The 12,500-nt window shown below is 43.1% G+C and overlaps 1 protein-coding gene and 1 long non-coding RNA gene across 2 annotated transcripts in view; both read right to left on the bottom strand.

The window, feature by feature from the left end:
* Nucleotides 1–1,217, bottom strand: part of LOC134067600 (uncharacterized) — a 1,557-nt gene extending 340 nt beyond the window's left edge. Inside the window, exons 1-3 of the long non-coding RNA XR_009936524.1 lie at nucleotides 926–1,217; nucleotides 283–376; nucleotides 1–62 (exon numbers count right to left, since the gene is read on the bottom strand). The exon at nucleotides 1–62 is cut by the window's left edge and continues 46 nt beyond it. This is a non-coding gene — a long non-coding RNA (uncharacterized LOC134067600). The remainder of the gene's footprint in view (nucleotides 63–282; nucleotides 377–925) is intronic.
* A 4,787-nt stretch (nucleotides 1,218–6,004) lies between these two features.
* On the bottom strand, nucleotides 6,005–7,914 carry foxi2 (forkhead box I2). Its single transcript, XM_062522940.1, has 2 exons — nucleotides 7,085–7,914; nucleotides 6,005–6,786 (listed from the first exon to the last, which is right to left on the bottom strand). The coding sequence occupies exons 1-2, from the start codon at nucleotides 7,683–7,685 to the stop codon at nucleotides 6,218–6,220; spliced, it is 1,170 nt and encodes a 389-aa protein (XP_062378924.1). The 5' UTR covers nucleotides 7,686–7,914; the 3' UTR covers nucleotides 6,005–6,217.
* Nucleotides 7,915–12,500: the final 4,586 nt, after the last annotated feature.

Below are 12,500 nucleotides of genomic sequence, written 5' to 3'. Positions count from 1 at the left end.
GACTCTCCCAAAACTTCTCCATACATCCTTTTCACCTTATATTCATAAAGCTGCCCGCTCCGCTGTGCGTTTGAGAGAGAAATGGCATATGCAATACATTAATATAAATTAAAAAAAATGACACAATGACACAGCACAAGATGACCCTAAGCAATAATTTCTCCTGGACAAACTAAACAATCTAAAAATTGTCTGTATTATTTTCATTTCTATGTGTATTTAACATCAATAAGAAAAATACTATCAATACACTAAGAAAAACGACCAAGTTGTGTTACTTACGTAGCCATTCCTTCAGTAAAAGCAGAGCCATAGTTTTCTCTATCACTCTGAGTAGAGGTACTTCCACACGCCAACATTCTGCCTTGGTGGTTATCTGTGTGAGAGGGATTAACGTTAGCAGCTAGCAGAACGTTTCATAAGGTTCATATGGTTCATAAGGTTAGGTTACTAGCGAGTGCTAATGTTAGCCTTTAAGCCAATTTGACTCAACAGTATTCACTAACTTCACATTCAAATGGGAAACAGTGATAAAACACACAAAAAATACCTTTCCTTAACATCTATCATGATAGTCATGCATTACCGAAGACGTTTGAACACCGTTTAAAAATATTCATAGCTAACATAGGCTACGTTGCTAGCGAATGCTAATGTCAGCCTATTATGCCAACAATTTGACTCAGTTAACAGTATTCAATATTTACAAACCCGAATTTCGATAAATTGCAACTATACCTTACCTCATGCATTACTGAAGGCGTTTGAACACCGTTTCAAAATATCTGAATATAGCTAGCTAACATGACATGGGCTACGTAGCTAGCGAATGCTAATATGTTAGCCTTTAAGCGAACAATTTGATTCCGTTAACAGTATTCAACATTTACAAACTGAATTTCGATAAATTGCAACTACATCTTACCTCTGAATAGCGTTGCCTCCTGTTCCATAAAGATTATGCCAGCACCACAGCACGTTTCCCCACACCAAGCTCCTCTGCTGAAAACTGCTCCTCCATTACTTTGAGTGAGACGAAAAAATAACGGTTGCTCCCGAATCTCCTCCCCTATCAACTTCTGAGTGACAGTCCATGGGCTTTTTGTACCCATAGGTACAATATGGTCCCTTGGTGAAAAGGTACATTATTTATGTACCCGAAATGGTACCTATTAGTACCAATACAAGGTACAGGGTCAAAATTGTACTTAAAGAACGAAAATGTACCCCAACAGTACCCCTATTTTTGAGAGTGTATCCATGCACTGCAAATCAGCACATTCATGATGAAGAACCTTGAAGGTTCGCATAGGGAACCTTTTCGTACCAGTTATGGCAGCTTTCAGTTGAAGTGAAAAGATGAAGAACCATAACAATCATTTCACACACTTACTTCACATAATGATGCTTTCGCTCTTTCTTTCTCTCTCTGTCTTTATTTACCTTTCTCATTATTATTTCTGCCTTTTTCTCACACACACACACACACACACACACGTGCAGCATGTCCTCAGAGGTAGGACATGATAGACCTTTCACCCAGTCAGAGGGCCACAGGGGAAGTAGCGGGTCACCCAGGGACATCCCATAGCACTGTCCATAGAGTTCTCTATGGGTCCCCATGTCACCATGTCACAAGCATACACACACTCACACACACACACACACACAGGTCCAACCACTCTCTCTGCCTTTCTCTCTCCATCTCTCTTTCTCACTGTCCCTCTCTCTCCCTCTTTCTCTCTCTCTGCCTCTCTCCCTCTCTCTCTGCCTCTCTCCCCCTCTCTCGGTCAGTGCAACAAAGGCTCTTTTGAAGCCCATCGTCTGGTTGTTACGAGGCGTCCAGAGGTCCAGGGATCCCAGTGTCCCGATGTCCTGGGCTGCCCGCACACGCTGCCCTGGTCAGCTCCTGGGGCTCCGGGACGCTAATGACCAGCTTTACAACTTGGCTGTGAGGACCACAGGTCCCCGACTCGCCAAACGCAAAGCCATCTGCATCTCTGCCTGAGTGAAAAAAAAAAAAAAACAGTGACCGAGGCTATCTTGGAGGACCCTGGATGTAGGGGTGACTGGTGGTGTGCCTGATTTGGTGGGCTTACAGTGTAACTGACAGCAGGGAGATGATCATGTGAGAGGAAGTTGGGTTAATCCTGTGCTTTGTGATACTGTAGGTGCACTGCCAGTGTTGTGATACCTCCTGTGAGGTCTTTGTTGTGAAGAGAACAGACAAACAAACTACTTTTGCCTGTTTGCACTGAGTGCTCTCATAATGCTTAAAAAAATCAAGTTAGCGATTAGTAAAGTAAATAATTTGTATAGCCGCTGATGATCCAATTAGCCGAACAGGGATGTGATGCGCAATGCTCTCTTTAGGATTTCACTGATCTATGCAATGCCTAGACTGCCATTACAGTAAAATACTGTAAAATATTCAAGACTTTCAAAGAACTTCACTTCATACTTACGTAGGATTATTATCATATCAATAAATGACATTTTTTTAGCACGTCACAAACCCTGTATGGTATAGTAGTTGAGTAGCGTATGCTAAAACATAACAATTTGCTGATGGAACTGCACAAAGGAATATTCTGTGGCTAATGTAACAATCAACTGGTAATGTGGTGCTGATATGCAGTGGGTGGATACCAGTTACCCATCTAGATTACAATCATTCTGTTCCATCTTGCTAACTCATGTTCATCTGTTGCGTATAATTCAGACCATGAAACTGCGTATGTGTGTGTGTGTGTGAGAGAGAGGGTCTGTGTGTGTGTGTGTGTGTGTGTGTGTGTGTGTGTGTGTGTGTGTGTGTGTGTGTGTGGGCGTGTGCATACAGGTGCGTATGTGTTTGTGTGTGTGATGATTTGTTACCCCCTTGGCTATCTACAGATTTCTGTGATATCAATCAGTGCACACACAACGCGAACACACACAACGACGCAGGTGGCACTCATTTGGTTATTACAATATGCTCCGTATCTTGGTGTTTGTGTATGTGTGCGCGTGTGTGTGTGTGTGTGTGTGTGTGTGTGTGTGTGTGTGTGTGTGTGTGTGTGTGTGTGCAGTGAATCCATTTTTTTAAATCCTAAAGCAACTATGCTTGCATTTCTCCAGTAGTTTGGTCAAACAGAAGACAGAGTAGAACTTTTTCACTTTGCACACCCCATCCTCCTCTCCTCTCCTCTCCTCTCCTCTGCTCTCCTCTGCTCTTCTCTCCTCTCCTCTCCTCTCCTCTCCTCTGCTCTTCTCTCCTCTCCTCTCCTCTGCTCTCCTCTCCTCTCCTCTGCTCTCCTCTGCTCTCTTCTGCTCTCCTCTCCTCTGCTCTCTTCTGCTCTCCTCTCCTCTCCTCTCCTCTCCTCTGCTCTCCTCTCCTCTTCTCTCCTCTCCTCTCCTCTCCTCTCCTCTCCTCTCCTAGCCCATCTTCTTCTCCTGCCCCTGGGCTGGTGGATGGGGATGTGGGGGTGGTGGATTGGCATGATGGCTCAGAGACAATAGTACCATTGTTCGACTGGCACACTGAGACAACAGAGACTCCAAAATGGGCAAAGAGAGAGTGAGAAAGAGAAGCGAGAGAAAGAAAGAGAGAGAAAGAGAGAGGACTTCTCACGTCTCTTTTCACCCATTTCTATTCTTCCCTCTTTCTCTCTCACCTCGTTCCTGAACTCATCTCCCCTTCTCTGTTTCCCTCGCTTCTCCTGTTGTCGTTGGTAACACTCAGGAGGGCAGGAGAGTGCTGCCAGAGACTAAAAATACCCCGTGACCCCGACGGGTAAACCGGCCCATCGGGACAACTGTGTCACCCAGAGACGAGGAGAGAGCGCTCGATTCAAACGCAGAGAGGAGGAGAGCAAATGAGATGAGAGGGAGAGAAGAACAAAGGATGAAAGAGGATGGGAAAGAACAGAGAGAACAGTGGAAGAGAGGAGAAGAGAGAAAAGGAGAGGAGAGAAGAGAAGAGAAGAGAAGAGAGAACAGAGGAGAAGAGAAGAGAAAAGAAGAGAAGAGAGGAGAAGAGAAGAGAAGAGAAGAGACAAGGGGAAGTATTTGAGAATCAACTGGCCATGCAGTTAACAGACATAAAGACTCCATAAGTGAAGAGAGGAAAAGAAAGACTGAGGACAGGACAATTTCTGATGCAATCTGAATGTTAAAACTTAAACTTTCTTAGGGTGGACAAAATATAACCAAACTGCTATAAATAAATAAATAAATACATGAATTACTAAATAAATAAATAACAAAATTAACTAAAGTGTGTTTGTGAGTGTGAATGTGTGTAGGCCTACTCACAAACACACAAACCTTATTGTTTACTGAGTTTGTCAAAGACTAATGTTAACCATCATGTTATTGCCAAAGGTAACAGGTAAAGGAGTACATCCTTGAATTGATAAAGTAAACACCAATTGTGTCTTTTTCCAATGTCTTTTTTTTTGTTTAAATCACAACAGTTGTTGTCATCCACTTCGTTTTTCCTCTATTATTTCGATCAAATGTGTATACTAATAATAATAAAAAAGAACTACAATGCGACTTTTCTGTATCATGCATTTTGTACTGGTCAGGTGTTAAAGTACTTGAACTGTGTAATCGTGTACGCCTTTAGCGTCAGGTGTCCTTACTGGATTCTGTTCTTTGACAGAATAGAGTCTGACAGGACGGATGCAGGGGTATCACGGCGTAATCTGCCCTCTTCTCAAGGCTTTGGGTATGCTTTAGGCCTACTGTTCAAACGATTCCGCTAACGATTTTACACTAAACGCTCCTTTTCTGCTAATGGAGTTTGTTTGTGTAGCTACAATGGGCCTACAATATTGGATGAAATAATGAACAATAATGACAATAATAGTAATAATAATAATAATGATAATAATAATAACGCTTATCTAGATTAAGCATACACCATATTCACATAAACCACATAGATAAGCCATATTAATAGGAAAGAAACAACGGTTTTATGAATTTCCAAGAGCCTTTGTTTTAATCAGTTCTCCTTGTTTTCAGAAGCCCGTTTTGTTTGTCTGCATATTATTGCTAATTTACGTTTACATTAACTAATGGCCTACGATTTTTTTATTCTAAATTAATGCAACGAAATCGTGTAGCAATTTGTATATATTTTCTTTTTACAATGACATTACACTAAATGTGTTTTGCTTTCTTATGTTTGCATAATAATGTTTGAGTAGGATTTCCTTTGTAAGTTGATGCAATGCATGCCATGCCAAAATTAATATCATTATATTTACTTCAAATCCATAATTTCTCCATGAATGAGACGATTCTAACGTATAACATTTTGCGCCATGAAAGCGACTTTGCTTTTGAAACCACGGGTACCTGCCTCACCAAGACAAAGAGAAAACAGGACATGCTCAGGGATACAACAAATACATAACTTTAAAAACATAAATTGAGATGGGTCTGCTTTAGAGAAAGGTTTATTCAAAGTATTTTTTTAACGTGAGTTAATTATGAGTTCATATTTCTCTGCGCAAACAGTGGTATTGTATACAAAAAGTTATCCAAGTAGAAAATATAGGTCCCTAAGAAAGTCTGTAAAAGATTCTATACATAATTTAATATAAATATTAGAGACGGCTGTTTATAATTTACAAAATAGTACAAGTAAATCCTTTTACTTAGAGATCCAGGCAACAGCGGTATGGTGATATTTCAGTCCACAAGTAATTATCATCAATGTCATTCCACGAATTTGAAGGAGTGACAAAAATACTTTCAACTGTAAAGTTCTGTAAGGCATGAAAAAAAAATGTGAAACAAGCTTTTTTGGACAGCTTTTCCCGACAGCTTTCGAGGCATGGTAAACAAAACCCATAGCGGATTTGATTTTACGCGGCTTCCGCCCATGTGTTGATATGACAACATTGATTTAAATTGATCTGATGAGAGCATATTGGACTGCCTCGGCTCTCCCCCAAAACACGAGAGAGACACGGATTCTGACACGACCATGGACAGTCTTGACTGCATTATAAACTGTTGCGTAATGGATTTGTCAGGCAGGTTTGTATTGCTCGTAAATCATTTTCTTCCACACAATAATGATGAATTGTCTGACGCTTCTGGTGATTGGAACCTTTGGTGTGAAATGTGTGCCATTTGGGAGTTCAGTGCATGTCCAGAACAACATTTTGCCCCCCGTACAGGAGACCTCTACCTGCGTGTGATGATCCAGGACGCAAGTGTCTTATAACTCCGTGCCATCGCGGGGGTATATGAGACTGTTGACACTAAAGCTGTTATAAAAGTGCCCGTTAAACTGCGAGCTTTGTCCTCCGCCGCCGCCAGTGCTTGGGAAAGAGTTGTAGTACACTCCGCGGTTTACGTGTGCATTTTCGGAATGCTCCGTGCTCGTTCCAGTTTCGGGAGCCGCGCCGGCATGGTAGGGGCTCAGCGCAGTGATGTGCCGACTCGAGATCTCGTTCACCAACCCGAGGGAGCCCTGTCTACCGGGAGGCATCGTTGCAAGGCTCGACATACTGTTGAAAAAGTTGTTGAAGCATGGAGCTGCGCCGAGACTTGGAGGGGATGAGCTCTTATGGGGCTCGTTGACCGGCTCCATATCTGGGGATGATGGTCCGACAAGGTGCGGGCTTTCGGAGCTTTTGATTCCAGGAAGAGGTCGCCCATCCTCGCCTTTAGTGTTAGCGGTTGCTCCTGCGCTTGTGTCAGACCTGCGTTTCCGTTTTCTGCGGAAGTTTCCGTTGTCAAACATCTTCTCACAGTTAGGATCCAAGGTCCAATAGTTTCCTTTACCTTAAAAAAAAAGAATATGAGGACATTACTAAGAAAGTTGATTTCCGATTAATTAGGCTATAGTCTACAGCACAGTGGTCATCTGAGGGCCTGGCTTTGTGATGGACATAATGGACTGCATAGGCTATGTGACATCGTCATACATTGTACAACATAGCCTAATAATATGCTGAAACATACTTAGAAGTTATTTATCCAATTTAAGCTACGATCATATTACCGTCGATAGGCCTACTTGAGCAGCTTGGGTGTTTTTTAAGGAATACAAAGGCATTGTGATTGTGCGTCTGTCACTCACCCGGATCGTCCTCGTCTCTCGGCACCTTCTTAAAGCAGTCATTTAGGGACAGGTTGTGCCGGATGGAGTTCTGCCAGCCGGCCTTGCTCTTCTTGTAGAAAGGGAAGTTATCCGCCACATATTGATATATCTGACTGAGCGTGAGCTTCTTCTCGTGAGCGTTCTGAATCGCCATGGCAATTAGCGCGGAGTAGGAGTATGGCGGGCGAACGAGCTTCAGCAACTCCTCCTGACTGGCAATGGAAAGCCAGCCGAGGTCCGGGCCAGCGAAACCGGGAGAGTTAGAGAGGAACTGCCTTTGGGCACCGTACGTAGGGGGCATGAAAGACGATGGGTTGTTTCCGTGGTGCAGGTAGGATGGCGAGGAGTTGACGCCGGGGCCGTTGAGCCACAGGTAAGGGTTCGGCGAGGCAGTGTATTCTCCTAGTCCGTAGCTGGCAGACGGTCGCTGCCCGCCAGGTAAACCTTGCTGGTGGTACACGCTGAAGTTGTCACAGTACACGGCCATTTCGGGCGCGTCGTGCGCACTCTTGGAGAGCGGTTGGAGCGGGCTGACGGTGGGGGAGGCGGTGTGTTGGAGCTGCGCGTCAATCGAGTTCATTCTCAAACTCACACTCACGCTCGCTCACAACCACAGTCGCGGCCACTCTAAAAACAGAGACACCTACACCGGCGCCGAGCAAAAACGTCTAATAATGTCCAATATCAACTATAAAACAACTCCTCCGCACAGGGAAAATCACTTTTTTACGCACTTTTCCAGCAATTTTTACGCGCACGAAGACGCACTTCTATCTCGCCACTCTGTCAACATCACGTGCACTGCCAGAGAGGCAACAAGTGGAGGAATCCTCGTGTGGGGGTTTTCTTAATTTATATGCCAAGGGAAAACATGAGAGACCTCATCCTTGTCAATCCAGGACCTCTGACAGCCAATAGGCAAATGCGCACAAGTCGGAGGCGTGGTCGGGGCGATCCCATCCTCCGATGAAAAGCTGAAAATGATTTCATTCACAAACACCAGCACTAAGGAACGCCTCGCTGTGTCATGCGAAGAAAATTCGAAAGTTTGCGGTGTGTAGCAGTTATATCGTCCCTGTAGCTTATGCATGAATTATTGCGAATTAGTGATAACAGCATGAAGATAAGGGACTAGTACAAATACATTTAGGGACAGGTACACCAGTGACTGCTCTTCCAAGCCGTTGGCACGAGTAATGATAGAGAAGAGTTCAGAAAATTGGACAAACATAATTGGATATAAACTTCCGTGAAAACGTGGGATACAATAGAAGCATAAATAGCCTTCTTCAACAATCTGGCAGTTAAACGTGTCCCATTTATGGGTTTTCCTTCATTGTATTCATTTTTTTACCTTTGATTTCTGTTTCTTCTTTTTATGGTCCAGATGAGGTTTGGAGGAGCTTTGTTCAACAAAAGGAATTCAAAAAGTAGAACAACACCAGAAAGGTGTTTAAGGTTTTTACCAGGCCTATCCTCTCAATTAAATTGTAAAGTGGCTAAACGAATAATGCACTCTTCTTCTTCTTCTGCTTCATCTGCTTCTTCTTCTCCTCCTCCTCCTCATTTTCTTCTTTTGAAAACAGTGGTTGATGTACCTGGAATTATACAACCATAATAATAACAACAACGACAAATATTTAACAGAGGTGATAGAAATTTGAATGTGAAAATAAATCAATCAATTTCCAACAATATGTTTTATTCTCAAATTATCGTCTTAACTTTGTTCACTTGAATGATTAAATAATATGAATGATAAATGAGTCATGATATTCTGGTGCTCTGACGCTTTATTAAGTTAGTTAATAGTTAGTTTAATAAGGAGTTAAGCTTATCCCATGTCGTAAGGCCATTGGCCACTGTTTGCCAGTCCTCTATTCCGAGCTTTGTTAAGAGGTGTTTGAACTGCATGGATGAAACCACACTATAGAGTAAATGATGAAAATCAGTCCATGTTTAAATCAGCACATACACCACAAACGCTCACACTTGAAACATCTTAAAAGAGTCTTGGAAGTGTCTTTCAGGGCAAAGAGCACTGAAAATACTCCTCTATACTCCTCTATACTCTCTGTGTTTCATAAAACAAAGACTACGTTTCTCAACCGGTTTTATCGACGGTCTAGTAGCCACTCTACTGTTGATGATTTTAAGGTAAAAATTGTGGAAGCAATGCAGAATGGTTCATACACACCAGCGGCCCGACTGGTCGTTTTACAATCGATTTACAATTAGACAACATCGCCATCTAGTGTACAAATAAAACAAGCAGCGTTCTCTTGTTTGGTATTATCAGAGCCGCCTGTAAGGGCTTTAGTTATCACTCTGCGGCCGAATTAATATCACAGTACTAACAGTAGGCCATTTATTTTAAGAAACGAATTTGTCAAGCCCATGTGAAAATACATTGGACACAGGGGCGCCTGCAGGAATTAATGCTATGGTACGCACACCAACACCAATCAACCCCCCCCCCCCCCCCGATTTTTTTTTCTGATATTGTACAATATTTGTCAGTTTCTCGGTTTTAGGTTTGTTGTGCATTGGTCAGTAACATCCACATGCAATAATACAATACAATACTCATTTGGACAACGTTACACAGCTAAGTTACTGCTAAGTTACGTTTAGTTTTGTTCAAGCATTAGGTGCTGTGTCCGCGTTTTTAACAGCCAGAGCGCCCTCAACCTCCTCCTCTCGGCGCTTCGATAAGTGTTTATTGTTGCTAAGTTATGTGTCCACTGTATTTATTTTTATGACAAGTTTATTTAAATGATAGGATAATGCTGCCCTATGGAGCACAGCCAGCAATCTTATACAGTAGTGCCTTTTGCCGTGGGTACACAAACCGGACTGAACTGTACCAAAAATAAAAACGAGGTGAAAATATGCCCACTTGTTGTGCCTGTTCCATGAGGCGGCAGTGTGCTGAGGCGTATCGCCATATCTAGCCTAACGTCTGGTGTTAAACAGTGTTGTAATGCTAGTCTAACGTTCCGACAAGCACACAAATTGTCTACCTAGCTTGTTATTGCCCATCTGGAATCTCCTCTCTCCTGCCTCCATCTTCCATTCTTTCTCTTTTCGTTGTTTAAAAGAACTTGCGATATCCACGATGAGTAGGCTATTTGAGTTAGTGATTTAGCGTCACATTGTGTTCTGATAACCATAATAGATAGCCGAGTAAAAGAAAACAACAAGTAGCCTAGTTGCGCGCCTGCGTGCGTAATCTCTCCTGCTGAAATGAAATATGTGCGCGTGGATATACAGTAGCTCTGCATTAAGTTAATTTTGATAACGTGTTGACTAACCTCATATAGAAAATTGTAAATAGCCTGATGGCATGGCATGCGGCTAATGGGATACTGTGCATAGTTGGGAAGTTATGGTAGGCCAATTTGATGTGAATACCGTACACACGCACAACAAGGGTAATTTTCTTTCATTGCTGAGTAGTCTCAAGGTACGCACAGTGCGTACGGCCGTACGCCTGCAGGCGCCACTGATTGGACACGTGGTCTGGTGTGAATTTGGGGTTTCATGATGTGCTTCCTGATGTGTAGGCTACTGATATGTATCTAGGGGTAACTGGTAACATTGTGCTATGCCTGTAGGCAGCAGCAGTCAGGCATCTACAGTATGGCAGTCAGGAAAGACGGATAGGGCACTATGTAATGGGGTGCCACAGAGCAAAGGTTGTATTGGTCCAAGTCCAACAGCTGGTGCTAGACATATGTATGCCTGTCTCTTTCCCAGTTTGAGATGGTGTTTCCCTCTAGCACAGGAAACCACGTAACACTTTCTTGAACTGGTTTTGCAAGAAGAACTGCTGCAGTAGCCTGCATTTTTAGCTGATCAAATGATAGAATGGGCCTGGGCCTAGACATTTTGGTAAACTAAAATGAAAAGCAGAGGAATATTGTCAGACCTTATCAGACCTTCAATTTCAAAATTAGGGCTTTTTTTTTTTGTGTGTGTGGGGGGGCTACATGACAGAACGGTGCAGTTACAATAATGGACTTGATTGATTGTAGGAAGACGAGTGAGTCGGTGTGCAGTGTTGTAGCTACGGTGACACAACACTAGATGGAGTAAAAAGCTTAGCGACAAGGTTCTTCATACGGAAAAAGCTTAGAGACTTGTTCAATACGGAATCAGACGACAATACTGACAGCGTTGGAATATGTCATGCCCAGCTGTTAATAAACTGTCTACGTAAGTTGAATTTGCTTCTAAACGTAAATGTAACCTAGGCTACTCAAGAAGCATGGGCTAATGTCAGACCACGTGTGTGGCAAATAGTCATTAAACAGGACAAAAACGCCACAAATATTCATGTAAACACCACAACTCTATACCATAGATACCATATGGTGAAATGACGCTGGTCTTGTGTCGTGAAACGGTGCTGCCGTCGTTTGCCATCGTTCACGCCCAAATTAAATGGCCATTTACTTCTGAAAACGAAGATAAAGGCATCCCAAGTTCAACAAACGTAATTGCGTGGCCGTTGCACGCCACACACACACACACACACACACACACACACACACACACACACACACACATGCACAGAGAGAGAGAGAGGGGGGAGGGGGGCAAATGCGCTGCGGTCGATATCCCCCTGTTGGGCTCCAACGCACTGCGGCCGCGGGTAATAGCCCCTGGAGCCCGCGGGAGTCGCATAGTCTGACGGTAATTCACTAATAGCAGGGTTGAACTGCGCTCTAATCCCGGCATAATACACTGGCGCGATGGCTTCCTCGCAACCGGGGTCTCCACCAGACCAGTGGGAAACTTCCGCGTCCCGGGGAATCAGACCCAGATATGGTCATCAGTTGAAATGTCTATGAACGCGTTTTATATGACCCCCACACGTCAAATAGAGCCGCGAAAGGATAAAAAGGATGGACAATTTTTATGACCAGAGAGGGATTTTATCTGGAGGTGAAATTTGTCAGAAGTAATTCACTAATTAATGAATCATTTGAGTTTGAGTTTTGAGTTTATTCACAATACCACTTCAAACATTACGATTAGGGGTAGCCTACGGAAACAAACGGGTAGAGTTATGTAGAGGCTACCAGGGAAAGGTCCCTCCTATAAATTGATTTGAAACTTTGTCCCAACTCCTGTGCAAGAAACTCAAAAAAGAAACATGGTAACTATTGCCTTTAATAACAGACCTTTTCTTATGAGGGAATATGAGTGCATAGAGTGTAGCCTACATGCACAAGGATAAAAAAAAGTCATGCATTATTTAATAAATATATAGTCTCTCTCTCTCTTTCTCTCTCTCTCTCTCTCTGTGTGTGAGTGTGTGTGTGTGTGTGGAAGAAAGAGCGAGAGAGACATCATTAGTGGGCTGTATCCCCACACACCCCCCCTTGTT

The sequence above is a fragment of the Sardina pilchardus genome, chromosome 20, assembly GCF_963854185.1.
Source record: "Sardina pilchardus chromosome 20, fSarPil1.1, whole genome shotgun sequence".
NCBI lineage: Eukaryota > Metazoa > Chordata > Actinopteri > Clupeiformes > Clupeidae > Sardina > Sardina pilchardus.
This window is presented reverse-complemented; position numbering and strand designations above follow the sequence as displayed.

What these genes read in the sequence shown, in the direction of transcription:
- foxi2 (XM_062522940.1), bottom strand. Translation starts at nt 7,685, where the DNA reads ATGAACTCGATTGACGCGCAGCTCCAACACACCGCCTCCCCCACCGTC. An exon ending in GAGAGACGAGGACGATCCGG is followed by an intron (nt 6,787 to 7,084) that starts GTGAGTGACAGA and finishes TTTTTTTTTAAG; the next exon opens with GTAAAGGAAACTATTGGACC.